The 21552-nt window shown below is 50.3% G+C and overlaps 1 protein-coding gene and 1 long non-coding RNA gene across 2 annotated transcripts in view; one reads left to right on the top strand and one right to left on the bottom strand.

Annotated features, from left to right (window-relative positions):
• LHX4 (LIM homeobox 4) overlaps window positions 1-16283 on the top strand; it is a 44848-nt gene extending 28565 nt beyond the window's left edge. Inside the window, exons 3-6 of the mRNA XM_524984.9 lie at window positions 7634-7836; window positions 12611-12765; window positions 13064-13235; window positions 15415-16283. Of these exons, the coding sequence (XP_524984.3) occupies window positions 7634-7836; window positions 12611-12765; window positions 13064-13235; window positions 15415-15809 (925 nt within the window). The 3' untranslated portion in view covers window positions 15810-16283. The remainder of the gene's footprint in view (window positions 1-7633; window positions 7837-12610; window positions 12766-13063; window positions 13236-15414) is intronic.
• LOC134809977 (uncharacterized) lies at window positions 10914-16983 on the bottom strand. The gene is made up of 5 exons (XR_010157011.1): window positions 15881-16983; window positions 15167-15342; window positions 14740-14802; window positions 14568-14628; window positions 10914-13921 (listed from the first exon to the last, which is right to left on the bottom strand). It is a non-coding gene; the product is annotated as an uncharacterized LOC134809977 (long non-coding RNA).
• Window positions 16984-21552: the final 4569 nt, after the last annotated feature.

The raw sequence follows: 21552 nt of genomic DNA, 5'->3' as shown, positions 1-21552 counted from the left end.
ACTGCACTCCAGTCTGGGCAACAGAGCGAGACCCTGTCTCCAAATAATAATAGTAATAATAATGATAGTAATAATAATAATTATTATTCTGAGTAGAGTCAACAGGATTTGCTGACAGATCAGATGGGGATGGATGCCCAAAGGTTTTGGCCTGAGCTGTGGGAAGAATGAAGTTACAGTGGTCTGAGACGGGAAGGGCTATGGGAGGAGCAGAGGGTGCGGGGGGTGTTGGTAGGAGTTTGGTTTTGGACTCCAAATCCATGTGCTGTAGAGGCAGTGGAGCCCCAGTCTGGAGCCCAGGGGTCTGGGCTGGAGGTGAGATCCCCAGGGGAGCGGGGTGGGCAGAGAAGAGGTGTGGGAGGAGGAGGAGGAGGAGCAGGAGCAGAGGCGGGAGAGCACAGTGTAGGAGGCGGCGAGCAGGTGTGTTGGGAGGCTTGGGAGGCCGGGGAGAGGGGAGCTGACCGCTGGGCTGCAGCACAGCTCTGGGTGGGTAGAGCACTGCCCTGAAGGGTGCAGAAAGTGGGCAGTATAGAAGGGAGGCAGGCAGGGATCATAGAATGCCTGTACATGGATGGAAGGAGCCAGCAGAGGTGAAGCTAATGACACAGAAGGCAAAGGGGATGGTTGCTGGGAGTCTCATTAGGTGAGAAGGAATGAGCTGTGTCTGGTGGAGGTGCATGGTTCACCTGTGGGTGGCAGGCAGGGGCTGGGGCCCCGGGTGTGCGAGTGGAAGGCACAGTGGGAGGTGGGGAGGGTCCAAGCCGGGCTTCCTTCTTCCATGGGAAATGGGAGGGCGCCAGCAGCTGAGCCTGGGGCTCAGCGGGGGAGCGGGTGGGAGGTGCATTCTGACTCCCGGCCCCCGAGGCACCATCAGTCCGGTGGGCAGGGGCTGCTTTCCTGGCTCTGTGGATGCCCGTGCTGGGGTGGGACAGGCGCAGGGCGGAGAGAGGGCAGGGTCCAGGGTGTGTGGGGAGGGACAGGTGTGATCGCCCTGGGGTCTGCTGGATAAGGAAGGAGGGAAGCGAGGGACAGTGACAAGCCCAGGGGGAAGGGCAGTCCCTGGGTTGTGTGAGTCAGTGCCCTGGGGAGCTGGAAGAACGGCGGGGCCCAATGGTGGGAGGGTTGGAAGTGACCTCTGGAGCTGTGGCAGTTGCTGGTAACAACAAGGTCTGGGGGAGTGAGCGGTGGGAGGGAGGGTGGAGGCCACAGCCTTCAGGAGGTCAAAGAATTGAGAGGGAGGGCCTGGAAGGATGGTCTGTGTGGGGACTGCAGTCACCAAGGGTGTGGTGGGAGTGAGGGTGAGCCTGAGCTAAAGTCACCCAGGCGGGAAGCAAGTGGAGCAGGGTGGCAGTGCAGCCACGGGGTGAGTGCCGGGGCATTGGGCTGAGGGCTGGAGGTGAGGGTCAGATGAGATCACATGTGCAGGGCCCACTCTGCACAGGACACAGGTTGGTGCTAGGAGAATGGCAGCTGCCTTTATTACCAGTGTCTCAGTGACCCACTTGTGGTACATCATGCGGGTCTGCTCAGAGGTCGGAACTTATCATCAGGAATGTGCCAGACAGCCAGGGTGTAGGATTTATGCACCCCGGGTTCTAGAAGGCTCGGTCCCTGCAGGGCCTGCCTGCTGCCCCCTTTCTACAGGATCCAGACCCTCAAGCCTGTCCTGCACTGGTGAGCAGCCCAGCCAGGTGGTCGGGAGCAGCAGGGGTGGACAAATCAACAGCAGCAGGAGCTCAGGCGGAGCTCAGGTGCAGAGGCTGGGACCCAGCACACAAGACCTGGTCCTCTCCTGGGGTCCAGAGTGGCCCATGAGAGTCAGCCGAGAAGTCTCAGCTCTTCTCTGCCCACACCTGGGCCAGCCGGAGGATGTGGAAGGTGGACAGCGGGCCAGTTACATGTGTTGGGGTTAACACACTGGGGGGTGAGGGCTTCCCTGGCCACCCCAGCACTGCAGGGCTGGGAGCCTCATGAAGGGGGCTCAGAGCCGCATGAGGGGGACAGGCCCTCTCCTCGAGCTCCAGCCTAGGTCAGGGCACCAAGGCCGGGTTTGCTGCCCTTGAAGCCCGCCGCATGTCCGCTGTGTTGTGTCAGAAGCACCGACTGCAAACCCCGGTTCTCTCGCTCGTTGCCCTTGGGAGCTAGGGGTCGGCACCTCACTTCTCTGAGCCCCAGTTCTTATCTGTTAAAAGGTGTCACAGTACCCACCTTTCAGGCTAGGAGCTCAGGAGACAGTCTGGAGGCAGTGTGATGGCGACAGCAAGTGGGATGTAAAGTCTTGTGGTTTAGTAAACCATGGGCCTCATTTCAACCCAGGACTTAATGCCCTTCTTAGAAAAGCTTTTGGCTGGGCACAGTGGCTCACACCTGTAATTCCAGTGCTTTGGGGGCCAAGGTGGGAGGAGGCGGTGAGCAGGTGTGTCGGGAGGCTCGGGAGGCCGGGGAGAGGGGAGCTGACCGCTGGGCTGCAGCACAGCTCTGGATGAGTGGGGTGCTGCCCTGAAGGGTGCAGGGAGTGGGCGGTAGAGAAGGGAGGCAGGCAGGGATCATAGCATGCCTGTACATGGATGGAAGGAGCCAGCAGAGGGGAAGCTAATGACAGCAGAGGCAAAGGGGATGGCTCACACCTGTAATTCCAGTGCTTTGGGGGCCAAGGTGGGAGGATCACTTGAGACCAGGAATTCAAGGCCAGCCTCGGCAACATAGTAGGACCCAATCACTACAAAACATGTCTTAAAAAATGAGCTGGGCATGGTGGCATGTGCCTGTGATCCTAGCTGCTCAGGAGGCCGAGGTGGGAAGACTGAGAGTTCGAGTGCAGTGAGCTATGATTGTGGCACTGCACTCCAGCCTGGGCAACCGAGTGAGATCCCCTCACCCCTAAAGAAAAGAGCTTAAAACTGCTTCTCTGCTCTGAGAAGCACAACTAACTGCCTTCACTGAAATATACCTCAGGCAGAGATTTGGGGTGAGATAGCAGGTCAGTTGATGTTCTGCAGGAAGGGGCAGCTTGTCCATATCAGCTCACTCACGCCGCCAGTCCATTCTTAAGGAACTGCCGACCAGGACTGATGATGCATTTTAGCTTTGAGCTTTTGGGGGTTATCCTACCAACAAACAGTCCATTGGGAAGAAAACAGTCCCAGGAATTAACAGATCAGAATGTTCACACTGGTTAATCTTTTTCTAGCAATGAACATGAAGCTAGCAGAAGCTGGTGTGTTTCCAGATGGTTCCTCTAACCAAACTAATTTTTCACTGTTGACAAGTGAGGCAAGGGTTGCACTGGACCAAAGGCTGAGGCTTGGCCATCTAGCATTCCACGCAAAATGGTTTCCTATAAGCATTCCTTTTATTCTCTATTCTATCCTGGGTCTGCCTCAACCATGAGACAGGAGAGTCTCCGGTACTAGCTGCTGTAGCACTGCCCTTCATCCAGGACAGTTAAAGGAGTCTTGGACCTTTCTTTCTCTGGGATCGCTGCCCAGCACCTTCCTACAGAGATGACTTTAAAAGGAAAAAAAAAAAAAAAAAAAGGAAAAACAGCACACCATTCCAAGGAGCCTGGCATTCCTGAATCCTCCTTCCCTACAAGGTGCCTGTCACCTGTCTTCACTGCCTCCTTTTCCCTGTCATGCTCATCAGCTATGGCTTCTGTCCAAGTGCCTGAACAGAAGACTAGAACCTCCACTGCAGGCTGGTTTGAGGTCGTGATTTATGTCAGAATCTTGCACAGCACTGCTAATGTAAATTTCAGCTTTTTCCCTCTAGGATAAACACTTACCAAAGTATGCAACTTTTTTTGGTGGGAAGAGGGATTGTCCTGTGATTTCTACCCATTTTCTGAGGCCTGTGGAAATAAATCTTTAGGTACTTAAAGTTAGACCAAAAATAGAACAAAGTTAATACCAAACTTGAAAAAAAAAAAGAAAAAAAGAAAAGAGCTGCCGTTATGGAGAGCCAAGCCTCCCCTGACTACTCAGGCAAATGTTTTAAGAAGCAGTTCGTTCGTTCACTCGTTCGTTTGCTCATTCGTTCATTCATTCATTCATTCATTGGGTCTTTGTGGCTTGCCTACTATGTGCTGGGCAGGGATAAGACAATTTCCAGTGGTGTTGGTTAGAGGATGAAAATAATATGAGCCATTAGCAAGTCCTTCCTTGCATTTTCTCTGTGGTTTTGGATCAGCTCCAGCTGCTCTCCTGGGGGGACTGGTTGTCCCCAGAGGCCTGGCTAGCAGGACTGGGCAGCAGGCTGATCTTTCTGAAGGGTGAGGCCAGTGCCCTTGGTGCCCCTGCATGGGTGCCCGGTGATCGGTGTTAAGGGGTGCCGCTTGGAAAAGCCCTTGGGAGCCCTCTTCCTTGGCTGGAGTCCAGCCTTTCCCTCTTTACCCCCAGCGTCCTTCATATTTGGTCCAGTTGGTTAGACTTCTGGTTCTCTGTGTAGCAGCCGGGTTCACAGTTTTACCTCGTGTGGGGCCGGGGAATTCTAGGCATGACCGTGTGTCTCATTATTGCCTGTCGCAGGGCAAGTCATGTGACCTGCCAGGCTTTGGCCTTCTCACCTGTGACTCTGGCTATTCTAAGATCTGGGAATGGGGACAGTGTCTCCATCACAGACACACCCCTGTAGGATGCCCTGTATTCTAGATACACTGGCTCTGACTGGAGATGGGGTGGAGGGTGACCTGCAGGGCTGGGCTGGGCCAGGGGAGCCTTGTGGGCCAAGGAGGTGCATGCGGCTCCCTCGGCGAGGGTCCCGCTGGCTGTGCTCCAGGGGAAAAGGTAATGAGGAGCCACTTCCACTTCCCTTCAGTATAAATCCCACAATCAGGAAAATTGCTTCAATTGCTAAAAAACGCTGGTGGGGAAGTTCATTTATTTTTCATTTTTCTTGTGCACTTGCCACCCTCATGCATGAATCACTGTCGGTATGTAGATTAAATTTATACCCCCGTTATCTTTCATGTCTCTGGTGTGCTGGTGTCAACTGGGCCTCCGGTGACTGAAAGCCCCCTGCCTGCTTTTTAGTGGGAGAGAGTGTGGCCCCTGTGGAGGAGGCTGCTGAAGGGTCGTCCCTCTGTTCCGGGGTCTCCTCTCAGCCCTCCTCTCCTTGGATCTCTGGTTAGGACACATTCTCCAGATTTGGGTGGTTTGTTGGGAGGGTTTGCAACAAGCATGATGAAAGCCTTGTTTCATTTTAATTAATTAATTTAGAGACAGGGTCTCGCTCTGTTGCCCAGGCTGGAGTGCAGTGGCGTGATCTCGGCTCACTGTAGCCTCAACCTCCCTGGGCTCAGGTGATCCTCCCATCTCAGCCTCCCAGGTAGCTGGGACTACAGGTGCACACCACTACACCCGGCTAATTTTTTGCATTTTTTGTAGAGGCAGGGATTCACCATATTGCCCAGGCTGGGCTCAAGTGATCCTCCTGCCTCAGCCTCCCAAAGTGCTGGGATTACAGGCATGAGCCACCACACCTGGTGCCTTGTTTCATTTTAGTACCTGCTTTGCAAATTGGCTGGGATTGGATATTAAATATACAGGCCTTTTGAAAACACTCTCTAGTAACACATGTGTAGGCTTCCTTTCTCTGTTATACACACACACATACCACACACACACACACACACACACACACACACACACACACAGTAGAGGTGGGTGCCTGCCAGCCTTCCTCTTTAATCCAGGTGACGTGGTTACACAGCAGTTGTGGAGGACCTGGTTCTCACCTGTGTTCTGGGAGGTCCAGAACCATCCAGAGCCGACTGTGTGCTTTGTTCTACATCCTCAGGTTCAGCCATCTCCGTGCACATCCTCTACAAGTATGGTGCTTTATCTGCTGATTTATTTATTCAACAAATATTAACTGTACTTTCCTGGGTCCTGAATCCCTTTAAGAATCTGATGAAAGCCCAGGTCCCCTCCTGAGGCACAATTTTGAACAACTTAGCAAGTGGTTTACAGGCCTATGCTGACCCTCAGGCAGAGAACTCCTGCTCTAAATGGGCCCCATCTCTCTGAAAACCAAGAGGCATTCCAGGAATTCAGAAGCCTGGGGTCCTCCCAAGCCACCACCTCTCAGCCCCTCACACCCCAACACCCTTCTTATACCCATCTCAGAAGAGTGTTCCCTGAAGTACACTCTGGGTCTTTCAGGATTACCCATGCAGACTTAAGAGAACCCCCACTTTTCTCTGGGATGCTGTGTCCCTGGTGTGGGGCGTCTGAGGCTGCTGCTGGCCATGCCTGTTCCGGGCCCCCATAACCCCCTCAGCAGGTATCATTACTGCATAAGAGACCCATCATTCTGCATTAATCTGGTATTCATCATGATAGCCATGACCATAATTAATTTATTTGGTATTAATGTGGATGAAATATGTACTGTCCTTTCAGGGGAAATCAGGCTGCCTATAAGCATTAGTTAAAAGGACCATTAAAATCAAACCTTCCCCAGATCCATTAGGCGAAGTCTTTCATCCTGAAGAAGATAAAGTTCTGCTGTGTGAAATGTCATGAATAATTAGGTTGATTGCTGTTTTAAACTCTGCCCTTGCTTTCCCAATGCCTCCCGCCTCCCTCCTGAAGCGGGGAAGGCTCACCTGCAGCCACGCACCCTCCTTCACTGTCCCTGTCGGCCCCCAAATTTCCCTCGTCTCCTATGACCATCGGTGTGCCTCTGTTGATCTCTATGACCAGAATGGGGAAAGGGAGCGGACACAACCCCACTGGACGATACTTTTAACGTGTCAATTTCTCCTTCCTTCCCAGCCTTGGCAGGGGGTGGCTTCCTTGGTAGAAGCTGCCTTGGTGGCAGCAGGTAGCTTCCTCTTGCCTCGGTGTTGTTCTGGAAAGGTGCTGACCAAGGAGAGGTCTGAAGCAGCATTTTCCACACTGTAATCTGCAGACTCCTTGTTCCGAATGCTGTAGGGGCTGAAAAGTGCAGCTTCCTGGGCCCTTCCCAAACCACCATGCCCCAGGCTGTGTGTGTGCATAGGAAGGGGATGGAGGCAGGCTTGGAGGGCTTTGTGTGTGCAGAATGGAGGTGAGGGGAGAAATGGAGGCAAAGGAGAGAGAACAGCTGTTAGGACAGCCTTGCTCTGCTGACAAAGTGCATTTTCTCTGCAGCGTGCTGTCCCCTGGCCAGGCAGGGCCTCCTCCCTGGGAGTGTGTGAAAAGGTGTTGCTGGGTGCTTTATACACACAGCCTGTGGCACACACAGTTCCCTGTGAGGATGTCCTCTGGGATCAACCATAAGGGTGAGGAAGCTGGGAGGTGGAGGGGGAGACAGCCTGCTTTGAGGGACTTAGAAAGTCCACCTGCTCCCCCTGTGAATTGATGGGTGTTAATCGGGCAGCTGGAATCCGGGGGCATCAGCTTTGGAAAAGGTACGTGAGGGAGACTCTAGTTCTCATCAGTCCCTTCTTTGGTGGTTGAAGAGTCCCAGGCACAAAGCAATGAAGCTAGATGGAGGCAGAGAGGACCAGACGGTAAGCTCTGGGTGACTGGGGGGTGAGGGTCATGGAGTCCCGGAGTGGTAGGGTAGGAGGGAGGCTGCTCCAGGAAGTTAGGGGAAGCCAGATCCCTCGCTCCCTGTGTGCCCTAATCCTTTCCTGCTGCCCTGACAGGCGCTTCGGCACAAAATGCACGGCCTGCCAGCAGGGTATCCCCCCAACCCAGGTGGTCCGCAAGGCCCAGGACTTCGTCTACCACCTGCACTGCTTTGCTTGCATCATCTGCAACCGGCAGCTGGCCACGGGGGACGAATTCTACCTCATGGAGGACGGGCGGCTGGTGTGCAAGGAAGACTACGAGACAGCCAAGCAGAACGGTAAGCAGCATGGCCCCGCATGGTCCCCTCTCCAGGCCTTTGTTTGGGCCACGCCCTCTGCCTGAGGTGCCCTTCTCATGGCGTCCCACCTGCCCATCCCTCAGAGCCCTACTCATGCACCGCCACCTCTGAGAAGCGTCCCAGATCTCCACACTGAGAGTAAATGCTGAACACCTCCCCGGCCGTTAGCACTCGCCGGCTTCATGGAAGTGTTCATCCAGCCATGGTTCCTGAGAGCCTGCCTGTCTCCATGGTAGGCTCAGAAGCAGCCAAGAACCTGGTTGTTACCATGGTGGTGGCCTCCTCCCCTGCGTGGAGGCTGGGGTGCTGAGGGGTGGCTGGGAGCTTGGTCTGTATTGGATACGTGGGGCTGCCGCTTAGTTTTGCACATCAGGGTGCACATGGACCTCTCAGCAGCCCCTGCCTCAAAGGCCGTCGGTGAGAGCCCAGCACGGGCCTCTGCACACTTCATACATCTTCTGTTTCTGTTAATTGTGTTCTGTTCGCCTCTCAGACTGTGGGTTCCTCTAGGGCAGGGCCTCCTGGTGTTTCTGCAGCAAGTGCCCAGTGAGTGCTAAAAGAAGAGGCAGGACACATGCCAGATTCAGGGAGGCTCCATCTCAGCAATATAGCTCCCTCCACCCACTTCAATATAGCTGCCCCCACCCCCTTCACCACCACCACTGCAGGGCCACTGCCCATGGTGGCAGCAGGAGCTCTGCATGGTGGAGGCTGAAGTCAGGTCCCGCATTTAGCAGCCACCCCTGGAAAGGCCTAGCTTGGCCTGGCAGCAGCGGCTCTCGCCCTACATGCCATGCTCTTGGGCAGCCCGGGGACTTTCTGGAGTAGAGCCCAGAACAACACATTCCCCATGCTCCCCTCGCAAAGCCAAGGTGGACGCTTTTATTCCTGCAGCCCTACCTCTGGCTTCTCACTCCCAGATGCACCCACATGGTCGCGGGGTCAGGCCCTGGCTCTGAATTTGGGATTTGGCCAAACCCAACATGATAATCTCAGAGGTGTGAACACACAAAACATCAAGTTCCTTGGCCTTTGACTAGAATTTTGATCAACTCAGGGTGTTACTGTGCAAAAATGGCTCTTGTTGACAGCTCTGGGCTTGATGAGAAAAAAAATTAACAACAATTTTATGTATCTCCTTCTAGATCTTTTCTGGGCCCACACACATATTATACAGATCTCATCAATAATGGAGAAACTGGTTTTTTGTTCAATGAACACAGTATAAAATAAGGGGATTGTGGTGGTGAGGAAGCAGAGGGGATTCATAAGGGCCCTTTAGGTGAGCCAGCTGGAGCTGGGTTTGGCTTTGGTCCATGGCAGGAGTGGGCAGGGCTACCTGCCTCTGAGGACCTTCCCTCCCACCACCCCCACAGCTCTGGCCTTTCAGGGTGGACAGAGGCCTTTGACCTCCTTCCTCCAGAGACCTGGGGCCTCTGCAAACCCATCCCAAAGCTCTTTGCCTGCATGTACTAATCTGCTCTGGTTTCTTAAAACTCACTCCATGCTATTGCCTTGAAGTCAATTGTGATGTCACGGGAGATTAGGGCAACTTGTCAGGGAGGAACCATCACAGCAGATGGACTCAGAGATACCAAGACACCTTTGGAAGTCTAGTGCCGTTCATCAGAGATACTAAGATGGCACGACCTCCCCGGCCTGCAGCTGGTTCTCATCAGAGGCCTCATTTGGACTCTGAGCACTCTCAGCTCAGCATCTCCTGATGTTGTGGGTGGTTCAAGAGACAAGAGAAACAGATGTAGATTGGTCAGAATCTGGCTGGGGAGGTGGGAATGACATTGTGGTGCTCACAGTTTTATCGAGGAATATGTGCACCACAGCAGACCTCTGCAGGATGATGGGAAGATGCCGGACTTGCTGTCAGAAGCTGGCTGGGCATCCCCCCCACACAGGGAGATCTCCTGGCAAGTTGTAGAACTGGCTGACCCTCGGCTTCTCAGCTGTCTATGGGGGATCATAGCATCTGCCACGTAGGGCTGTTTTCCTGAGGTTTAAATAGGATGAGGCTTGTGAAATGGGATGTGAAATAAGAGACTGACGTGGAAGAGAAGTGCAAACAGGGAGGTGAGGTGTGCTTGAGGTTTTAAAGCAGCGGAATGTTACACAGTATTTCTGGCCTGTTCCCCGGGTCCTTTCCTGACCCCACCCTGGCTGTGAGCAAGGCAGGGCTCCTCTGTCCTGGGCAATCGGTGATCCTTGGAGGAGCGGGGAGTTCTGTCCACTGCAGAATGCCTGGCTGTCTTTTCAGGTTGTTTTAATTCCTCCTTGCTACTCTCAGCCCTCCTGCAGGCTTACAGTTCCCTCCCATTAGCTAAACAAAGGATCTCAGAGCAGTTACTTGCACCTTAGTGTGAATGATTTTGTTCACTTGTTCCGTCTCCCTGGATATTTGCATTTTCAATATAATGAGGTTGCGTTTTATGCCAGGGACAAGTTGTAGGAGACCCTGCATCATTCAAAACTAACATATTTTAAGACTAATTTTCCCATAGGAATTAATGTAGAGTGTGTGTGGGGGGTGGTATATTCTGAGAGCACATAAATCCATAACCAGTGAAGTGTATCTTTGCCTTAATGCTACTTTTTATTTTCTCAGCATTATCTTGAATACCTTGCAGAACGCTCTCTCCTAAATTAACAGCCCAGGGTATCATGGGCTCCCTTGGCCTTCCTCATAGCGTTTTATCACATTTAACTTCCGTACCAAAGTTATTGATTTTTGGGTACATTTTTCAGCACGAGCACTGCCACTGCTACTTAATGAATACTTGGATGACATTGTTATGGGATATAAAAAAGATTTTAAATTATAATAACAGTGAATGTTAAAATAACAGCATATTAGTCCCCATCATTGCAAGAAGAAAATCCTGTGTGTGTAGCAGTGCCGAACCAGCGGGCCACCAACCAGGATGATGGGTCTATCCCAGTGGAGCTACCATCTGGCTGTGGTGAAAAGAATTTATAATTCCGTAGGCCAAGCTATTTTGAAATTAAGTGATTCTCGAGAAATTAAAACATTTTTGGTGATTGCATTATTTCACATTTTTTAATATAAAGATTATACACAAGTGCATTATTTCCCATTTGCATAATTCAAAGTTGCATCAGACACTCCCGTGTAGACTATAAATATGCACAGAAGGGACAGACTCCTCAGAATGAAAAGGAAGGCATTTTGGAGGTTCCCCTTTGTCTTTTGGAATGACTCTCTAAGTAGTGTAGTCTCTGCGGCAGGGGCTCCAGAATCCCTACCCTTCGGGTTCAGGGCTTCAGGGAGGGAGTTGGGCCACAGTAGTTCCGGGATGACAGTGGCCACGTGAGAGAAGAAAACAGCCCGAGGAGAAGGGAAGGCACGGGTGTGTCCCCCCTCACTGTGTGCACACATGTCCTGGCCGCACAGCTGCTTCATTCCTCTAGTGCCTCCCAAGATCAGGGCAGGCCGTGTTGCCCTCTGGACTTCCAAGGGGGAAGTGAGTTACTGGCCCAAGTCACTCACTCATCAAGAACACTGAAGCCAGGTCTGCTGACTCCAGGGAGAGCCTTGTAGATTGTGAGGACCGAATGCATATAAAGTCCTTAGTCAACACCAGCACATGGTAGGTGCTAACACATGTTGGCTACTATTGTTTCTAAGAGAGGGTTTTCTTGAATGGAAAGAAAGGAGAAAAGACAGAGAGGAAGTCAGGAATGTCACAGAGACACTTTCCAGGGCACACAGGTGAGCAAGCACAGAGAGCAGAGCTGCCCAGGCCAGCTGCTGACTTTATTCTGTGTGTCCTCCAGGGGCACTGTGGAGAAAAGGGCAGTAAGCCTAAGTGCTGGGAGAGGAAACAAACCTTTACATTCACCTGTGCTTCCGAACACACGCACGCGCCTCTCTCTGTACCTGACTTTGAATGGAACAAACCAGACTTTAACTAACAGGAACTTGAGCTTGTTCACTCAAAATCTGTCTAGGACTTTGTGTTGATCAGTGTGTGTTGCCCAGAACATTCCTTAGACTAGTTTTCTCAAAAAATTTTGACTACAATCCACAGTAAAACTCATTTTACATTTCATCTCAGTACACATATTTATACAATAAAAACTAATGAAATGATCTTGCCATTCCATCCCATTCTCTTCATCTGATTTCCTGTTTTAGTTTTGATCCACTAAGTTGACTTTACAGCCCACGAGTGGGTTCTGACCTATAGTTTAGGAACCTGCTTAGACACTGTTGGGTGTGCAAGCTCACCCCTGGCTGTGAGCCCAGTGACGCCAGGGCAAAGGTGACATGGCTGTGGGGAAATGGGAGACTCCCGATGAGACAGAGGGGAGGGCATCCGGGGCGACTTTGAACATGACTTCAACCTGGCTGTTCACAGCTCTGGCAAGAACTCATGAGGATGTGTGAACAGAGTGTTTGTCATGACAGGGACGTGTGGAATTGGGTACATTCAATCTGATGAGACTTCTGTGCAGCTGGGCTGGCAGGGGAGGGTTGAGGCAGGGAGCTGAGCAGAGAAAGGACTGCTGTCCTCACTTTTCAGTGGCTTGGGAAGGCCCGTGGTGCAGGAGTCAGTGCCATGAGAGTGGGGACCTCTCCACTCTGATGTCCCCTGTGCCTCGCGCTGTCCTGCCTACAGCAGGCAGGCTTAGGTGCAGAAAGGATGGAAGGGAGGGTGTGGGAGGAGGCGCAGCTGCTGCAGATAGGCCGAAGCCAGTAAGCAGTGGTTTTTCCTTGCAGATGACTCAGAGGCTGGAGCTAAGCGGCCCCGGACCACCATCACAGCCAAGCAGCTGGAGACATTAAAGAATGCATACAAGAACTCCCCCAAGCCTGCCAGGCACGTGAGGGAGCAGCTGTCCTCAGAGACAGGCCTGGACATGAGGGTCGTACAGGTGAGATGCCAGCACTCCTGTGCCCTCTGGGGATCCCAGGCCCGGGACAGGGGTGGAAGGTGTCCTGAGTGACATCAGCTCACGGGTGGTTGGGCTCAGGGCTTGACCCCAGGGCTTTTGCCAGAACTGAAGACAGAGTTCTGAGGCCCACCTGGGGAGAGGGGGTGGGGCATCGCACTCCCAGACCTGTGCTCCATTCAGGCTTCAGTCTGCTTCCAGCCGCCCGCCTAGGGGGTCCTGGGGGCTTTGGGTTTGTGGTGGACGCCCCCTGAGTATGTCCCTTGTGCTTGTGTGGCAGGTTTGGTTTCAGAACAGAAGGGCCAAAGAGAAACGCCTGAAGAAGGACGCAGGGCGGCACCGCTGGGGGCAGTTCTATAAGAGCGTCAAGAGGAGCCGGGGCAGCAGCAAGCAGGAGAAGGAGAGCTCTGCAGAGGACTGTGGGGTTAGTGACAGTGAGCTGAGCTTCCGAGGTGAGCAGGGCTGGAGGGGCCAGGCCGAGGCCTTAGGAAAGTCCCCTGGGAATCTGTAATCCCTGGCACTCAGGAGGGATCTTTCTTGAGGCCTTGGCAACTCCCTCCTGAACACAGGCTTTTCCTTAAGACTTGCAGTGAAGGGTCGGGGAAATGGTAGTGGCCCTTTACCATGGGACAGGAGTAGGAAACAAGATTGCTGAGGTCTGGAAGCTGGGATGGGCCAGGCCCTGTCCTGTGGCCCCAAGGTCTCCCCTCCCCTCCTGCTGACTGGGGCCTCCCTCATCAGCCCACACAGCTATGAACAGATGACTGGGTCCCAGCCTTGTGCCCCTAGCCCCTCTCCCATCTTTGTCCCCTTTGCTGGGACACTGGCCTACTCCCATAGTCCCCTAGAGCCACCCCTTCCTCCAGTCCTGGTGGTGGGGAGGTCACGCTCCACAGGTTTTTTCCTGGGAAATCAGTTCTGTGAGTGCATGTGAGATGGGGAACTGGCTTCACTTCCGAAATCCCTTTCCCCACCACTCACTTCATTCTGTTCCCTGCACACAAGCTTTGCAGCATGCGCTATATTCAAATTCGTGCATCAGCAAAATTGTAAGTTACTGCATGTTATGAATCCTCAGGTTGTTTGCAAAGAATCATAACTGTTCTCAGGTACTGAGTTCTCAAATGTGGAAGGTCTTCTGCGGAGGGGGGAAAGGGAAGAGTACTCAACTGGCGATCAGAGACCTGGTTTCCAGTGCAGCTCTGTCAAATCGATTCACTTCTCTTGAGCCCCAGTATTCCCAAGAGGAATACCATATCTTTGCCCATCTCACTGCGTTGTGGGGATCAATGAACACAACCAACTGTGGATGTGCTTGGGGAAAGCCTGGCACATTTGTATACCTGGAAGGCATGATCGTTCCCACAGGGAGCATGTGGCTCCCGCAGAGGGCCCTGGTCATTCGGGATGACAGGTATAGGGAAAAGGTTAACTCATGGCCATTTGACAATGGAGTGGAGCCTTCATCTTCCTGCTCCCTTTAAAGAGCATGAGCTCCCCCCACCATGTTTTTTCATAAGGGGAATGGGGGGCAGGCCTCAGAAGGGATGGGGTGTTGAAGTCTAGTCTGGGGAGGCCTTATTTAGGGATTGGTGCAGAGGCCCAGGTGGAAATAGAAAAGGAAGTTTGTGGGACAGAGGATGGAACAAGTTACCTGCCAGGACAACGATGCCCTGGGAGGACTGTAGTTCAGCCCAGAGGTCAGCTGAGCCCTAGAGGGCAGCCTCCTCTGAGAACACAGGGGCCGTGAGACCTTGGGGACAGCTCATGGGACTAATACTCACCTTTTAGGCTTCTTGGCAGGATTGGGAAAGTCAATCTCATCTGGGCTGTTGAAGTCAACACCTAGAACATACTGGATTGTTAAGCTAATTTCTGTTGGGTGCAGGTGGGTCCCTGGGCTGACCTATCATTGGTTTCTCTGGGAATAATTTCTCAAAGACTAAAACTGCTCACCTCTGTTGGAGAGATGAATTCTTTCAAGTGGCAAAGATTCCATTAGATCCCCTTAATGAAATTCTTTAAGAAAAAAGAAGGTTCATTTGCCTTAATCAAGTCAATTCTTTGTCCCCAGTGAAGAGCTTATTGAATACAGACAGAAACCAAGTCCTTTGATATTGAACCTCTCTTCCAGATAGACGAGAAGGATTTTGTACAGATGTCTAAGAGTGGTCCTCAGCTTCCCTGACCATACGGGCCTGCTTGCTTCCCAACCAACTAAACCAAGCCCTTTCTCAGCTTGAAAGCTTTCAGGGTAAATGTTGTCAGCATGTAGTTTCCATTTGTGATGTGGAGACATCTGACCCACCCAGCCTTAGGCATTCATCCTCCTCAGTGTAGCCAGAGTATTAGTACACGAGCCACAAGGGACCAACGAGCTCACCAAACATTTGTCCATCCTTCTGGGACCTGGGAATTTAGTCTTTGCAGGTGTTTCTTGTTTTTCTCCTTGGCCTGGGTTGGCCTCTGAATATCAGGCTGCCATATTGGTGTGTCTGACCCATGCTTGGCTGCAAGGCAGCTGCCATCCTTGGGCATCTTTCCTGGTCATGTGTGTTCCTAGGTTGTGAAGAGCAGGGGACCATCAGAGTCCTGGCAGCTGACAATAAATCTCCGTTCTTTTGTCCACAGAGGATCAAATTCTCTCAGAACTTGGCCACACCAATAGGATTTATGGCAACGTGGGGGACGTTACAGGCGGACAGTTAATGAATGGGAGCTTCTCCATGGACGGGACAGGACAATCCTATCAGGACTTGAGGGATGGGAGCCCCTATGGAATCCCCCAGTCTCCATCCTCCATATCGTCCCTGCCATCCCACGCTCCTTTGCTCAATGGGCTGGATTACACGGTGGACAGTAATTTGGGCATCATTGCGCATGCAGGGCAGGGAGTAAGCCAGACGCTGAGAGCCATGGCTGGGGGACCCACCTCTGACATCTCCACAGGAAGCAGTGTAGGCTATCCCGACTTTCCAACTAGCCCAGGCTCTTGGCTCGATGAAATGGATCATCCTCCTTTTTAAACTTCTCTCCTCCCCACCCTACCTGCCCCCCTGGCTTGAGAGAATATCTTCAAGGATCAAAAGAGACTTGCCTTTTAAGGATCGAAAGTACGCCAATGTGAATTTCCATTATTTTCAATGGAAGTCCTCCGCTGATTCCTAGAAGGCTGTGAGACCACACTAGGGCATTGTTTCCCTGGGGAAGCAGTGGGAGAGCAGCCTCATCTCAGAACACAGCACAGGGGGTAATGGCCTAGAGCTCTAGGGACACTGGCTTGTTGGGTCTCTCCCCTGCTGTTCTGCTTAGGGGCTTGGCTGCTCAGTGCTTTGGTAGCACAAGGTGACCGTGATAGGCCCCCTTGGCCTTTGGGAACTTTGCTCCAACTGGTGTGTCTCACACAATGCCTCCCAAAACGCTGCTCTCACCAGAACTGAGACTCCTAAGGTAGAGGCCTCACAGCCCTTGAGTAAAATAAAAGTGATTTCTGGACCGTCCTTATTGAACCCTATATTTCAAAATGAAAAGATCAGTTATTAAAGGTCAGTGAACACTTTGATGGCCAGTTTGATATTAAAAACATGCCCCCTCCTTTTTTATTTTTATTTTTGCTGTGAAGATATGAATTCTTTCCTACAAACCAGAGAATATGAACTTGTTTTGGTTTTTAAGTCCCATCTATATCATTGACTCTGATGGCAAGAGGTGGTTTTCATTGCAGGTGACTGAGGCTGAGCTGAGTAGCCCTGGACCACTGCTGCAGACTGCCTGAGTTGTCCCCTTGGTGCACAGTGTGCCTTCTTCAATTGCTTGTATCATTTATTCCACAAGACAGGCTGTGGGCTGTAAAATGAGCAAAACTAAAATGTGGGGAGAACAAAATGACAATCAGTGAACATTTGTAGACACATTTGGATTCCAAATCTGCAGTCTGTTCAGCCATATCGGCTGATGCCAGTCTTCCAGAGTTCCCCATCCCTTGTAGGGTGAAATATTTGGAATCTGTTTTGAAGGAGTTGGTTTAGATGAGCTTGCAAGTCTACCCCTCTGCCCCCTTAATAATGAAAGCTTTCTCTGCTGTCCTAGCTGACTCAATTGGAGGACAGTTTTGGTCATTTCCAGGAACCAGCAATTTTTTTTTTGGCCTACCTTGGTTGGGAAGAGTAAGTTAGGGAGCAGCCCTAAAATTGTCCAAAGGGTTCTAAGTGGTTCTTGGGCTGCATCTCTCTGGATTGCTGGCTGGACACCTGCCATGCCTTGGGCTGCAGTCCCATGGTCAGAAAGCCAGAACTCTCTGGCCAGTGGTGGTGCAGGGACTCCCCGTTGTGCAGGTTTGCAGTAGCAAATCACTAAGCCTGAGGCCAGAGCAAGGCCAACCCCCGCTTTACGAGTTGCCACTCCTGCGACAGACTGCACTGCTGTGGGAAACGCTGTCCTGAATGGTGCTGCAGTTCCCACCCACCTTGTGCACCCATCTACCATCAGGAAGCTCTCCATGTGCAAACTGGAATTTAGCCAGCTGGAATTTATTCCTGTCCCTCTGGGAAGCTGTGGTTTGCTTCTTCTGGCCTCCCATTCTCTTAAATGAGATTAGCAGAGTAGGAAAGGGTGAGAAGGCATTGCCTATCACATGAAGTGATGGGGCCAGAGATCCTAAGGACCCTTCCTTCTACGAATGGTTGGTCACCTTTTGAGGACTGCAAAGACTTAGGCATGTCATAGGCAGACTAAAGGAAGAATACACAGTTCCTCTTGGACTGCTACATCTTTTGTAAGCCCTTTTCCAGGACTAAACTAAGTTCAATTAAGTTCTTTAAAACAGTAAATTCCGGGATCAGCCTTCGGGCCCTCTTCTCTGACCAATTTTATAGTGTACCCTCGTTTTTTGGTGTGCTGCAGTGGTCATGATTTTTGCTTGAGAAGTCTGCAAACATAGACACTTCTCTTGAGGTTCCATGTTTATGGATGATGTTGTGTTAATCCTAGCCAATTCTGTGCTATTGGGAACATTGGGGTGGGGAGGAAGACACAAATGCCACGTGAGGAAAGGAAAATGCAGTCGTCTTTTTGGAGGATGGCTTTTTAAATACACCCTTCTTAGCAGGCTGCTTAAAATACACAGGAGAAAAGGCTCTGCTGGGCAATGAACCAGTTGAAAAGCTGCCCACCCAGATCACTGTTGCAGGTTGACTATTTGGCTTAGCAACTCATGGGATTTCAGAGGCCCTTGAAGTTTTTGGTGAGTATAGTGTGGGGGAGAGCAGGCTTTTTAAAGGGGGGGGGGGCATCCTCCTCTGTGTAGCACTGTTTAAGATCACTGTAAGTTGACCAGTTTTTGTTTTTGTAAGTTAATCATACTAATTCCCAGTTCAATAGTGGAAGGAGAGGCCTTCCTCATTTATACTAATATAATAAATCTCTTGAGGAACTCAGTGAGCAGTTGACGAGGTCAATAGTTCTTTGGCATCAGTAGGCTGGTTAGCTGGAAAAACCCTTGAGAGCACTGGCCTGAAAACCAGGAGAGCTTTGTTTTCCAGAGCCACCTCCCCAGAAAGCAGCAAACATTGCTGCCTGTTTAGAAGCACAGCCACAGTAGGTCTAAGATTTTAAATGGATCTCCCTACAGGTTGGGTTAGCATTATGGGTGGGCTGGTGCCACTAATGAGCCATTGCATGACAAGACTCTTCTGGGGTTTGGAAATGGAGAAAAGCCGGGCATTCATTACTTTTAGCTTCTCTTAGAGGCACTCCTCTATTGCTTGGAAGTCTATTATGGGGTATAAGGTGCTACATGGTAGCTGTTTCCCCCCTTGCTAAAATGACATGGATGAATTTTAAAAATGAAATGAGACCTTCTAGAGGCAACCATTATCTGCAGTGCCTGGCTGGTCGACTTTAGAGTAGGAAGCTCTTGAATCCAGGAGCAAATTAGTTAAAACCCCAAGTTCCAGTGGTAACTAACTGGTATAAGCAAAATGGAAACTGAGGGGCTATGGAGGAATCTCTGTTTGTTGGAACGTAATGAAACCACGGAGGAAATACCAGATTTAAGGGCTAAGAAGCTGGCCCGATGGGTAAATCAGTGTTGGGAGTCAGGTTCTTGGCCCTTCAAGGACTTGCTATGCAACCTCAGGCAAATTCCTGTCAGTCTTTGTGCTTTCTCTTTCTTGTCTCATCTGAGAGTTATGAATATAACGTAAAATAAAGATCAACTATCATTGATAACACTGTTCCTGCAAATGAATACTGTGAAACATCAGGGAAAGAGGAAAAAATTAAGACACAAGAAAAGCATTTGGCAGTGTCCTTAAACTTTTTTTGGCGGTGGGGGCAGTGTAAAACATGAAACCTAGTAAGATAATTGGGCCATTAGATCTTCATCATTAAACTCACTTTGCAAGGAAGTGTAAGAAATCTGTAAAACAAAAGACATTCCTATCTCAGAAGCTCAAGCTGGTGATTTCCAACTGCCTCTTTACAGGAGGGGGCTCAAGGCTTCTGATGAGCAAAGGCTGTGTGTTGTATGACAGTCCACTCTCTGCACCTACACTTACACACGCCACGACTGACAACTTGGTTATAACCATGAAAATAATGACCATACCTCCCCAGCCAGCAGGGTCTGGAAGGCCTGAGGAGGCTCATTTTTAAACATTGCACTTTAAAAATTGGAAACCGTGAGATGAAGAAAAATTCAATTAAGCGGAAATGAGTTTTGTTTTATTGCCTGCTGCTGAAGGGCTCTGGGCATGCTGAAAGCTAAATGAAAAGCACATCACTGGCTCTCTCTTTCTTGGATTGGTCAATTGGCCCTTTTTGCAGTAGTTGCTCCAACTGTTCTAAACACAGTGAGTGACTGGAGCCAAAAAGAGAGAGCTCAGCAAAGCCATCCCATCCACACTCTGCTTGGTAGGACCACACTAAAAGCACAGTTTCATGCTGCTAGCTCTGGTAAGGAGACAGCTGCAGGTTTGGGAGGTGCACCAAGCATTCCTTTGCTTAGGGAGGCAGAGCACAGGTGAACAGAGGAAGGACACCCCCACTTTCATCTATTGCCCACTGAGAGGCAAGAATCACACCAACTTTCGCACTTGAGGACTGTGTTCGGCCAAACAAGCAGGTTCAGGGCTGCGGGATTCCAGAAGTTGCTCTGAGCTTGCAATCAGACCTCAAAGCCCCAGATCCCCTCAGCTCTGGATCGTTGCCCTCATCCTTCACAATGTAAATTTTGTACAGTTAAAGAGAAATGAAGTCTCGTTTCCTGGGGGAAAAAAAAAAAAGAAAAAAAGAAAAAAAAGGACCCACCCATCCTTATTTATTGCCATATGACTTTGGAAAACAGAAGCTGGTGCGTTTGTTTGTATATGCCTCCTGTGTGTTGGCATGAGATGTGTACGGTAAAATTATGTAAAATAAATATGGAAATTCTTTAGATGCTGATGTGTCTTGCTTTTCATTTGGTTTGCTGGAAGTTTTTTCTCTTGACATAAATAAAAACTGAGTGATGTGAGGTCCTTTTATCATCAGAAGGAAACCAAATATACAACTCTGAATGCCAGAACTATTATACTTAGAGCCATGAAATACCAGAACCACTCAATAAAGGACTGATTAGAGGAAGTTCCCTGGTTTTTCTAATAGTCATTTCCTGGGCACAATCCTCTGCCCCCAGACTTAGGAAATGAGCAGTAGAAATGTTGACCATATAACTTTTAGTTCCTGTTTGTTCAGTGGCATTTAAAAAAAATTTTTTTTGAGACAGAGTCTTGCTCTGTTGCCCAGGCTGGAGTACAGTGGTGTGATCTCAGCTCACTGCAACCTCTGCTTCCTGGGTTCGAGTGATTTTCGTGCCTCAGCCTCCAGAGTACGTGGGATTACAGGCATGTGCAAACACGCCTGGCTAATTTTTTGTATTTTTAGTAGAGACGGGGTTTTGCCATGTTGGCCAGGCTGGTCTCAAATTCCTGACCTCAAGTGATCTGCCCACCTGGGCCTCCCAAAGTGCTGGAATTACAGGTGTGAGCCACCATGCCCGGCCTCTCCAGTAGCATTTTAAAAGTCCTTCACAGTCATACATTTTTCTTTCTAGAGAAAGTATATGCAAATGTCTATATTTACAGAGGGACAGAAACACCTCATCAGAGTCATCAGGGCTCCTGGACAAACATTTTCTAGGAGAATCTCCATTTAGGTTTTTTTTCTCTGCAGGAGTCTTTATTACTGTGCAGACCCTAAGTTTAGCTGGAATGGAAACAGCAACAGAGACTTTTTCATTACATTAAAAAAAAAAAAAAGTCATAGCATTTCTTTACAGCTGGGATTCCACTGTGGAAAAACTACAGCGTGTTTCTTTTCCCCACTAGTCATTAGTTTTGTTTGGCTGAAGAGAAGATCCAAAGCAGTGGCATTGTCCAATATGGTAGCTACTAGCCACACATGGCTATTTAAATTTAAATTAGTATTAAATAAAACTAAAAGTTTAGTTCCTTACACTAGACACATTTTAGGTGCTCAACAGCTTCATGTGACCAGTGGCTACTGTATTTGGACAACACTGATATAAAACAGTTCTATCATTGCAGATGGCTCTACTGGACGGTGCTCATAGAGTCTCGTTAGGGAGAGTGGGCAAGGAAATCTCATTCATCACATGTTTAGCTATTAGTTATCCTGGAATACTTGGTGAAATATTCTGAGACTCCTTAGACAGTGGCAGTGCCAACTTCTCTGCCACCTTATTGTGTGTGTGGCATTTCCCTCTCCCCC

This window comes from Pan troglodytes, chromosome 1 (assembly GCF_028858775.2).
Source record: "Pan troglodytes isolate AG18354 chromosome 1, NHGRI_mPanTro3-v2.0_pri, whole genome shotgun sequence".
In the NCBI taxonomy this organism is placed as follows: domain Eukaryota; kingdom Metazoa; phylum Chordata; class Mammalia; order Primates; family Hominidae; genus Pan; species Pan troglodytes.
The sequence above is the reverse complement of the archived record's forward strand: the minus strand, read 5'-3'. Positions and strand labels throughout refer to the sequence as shown.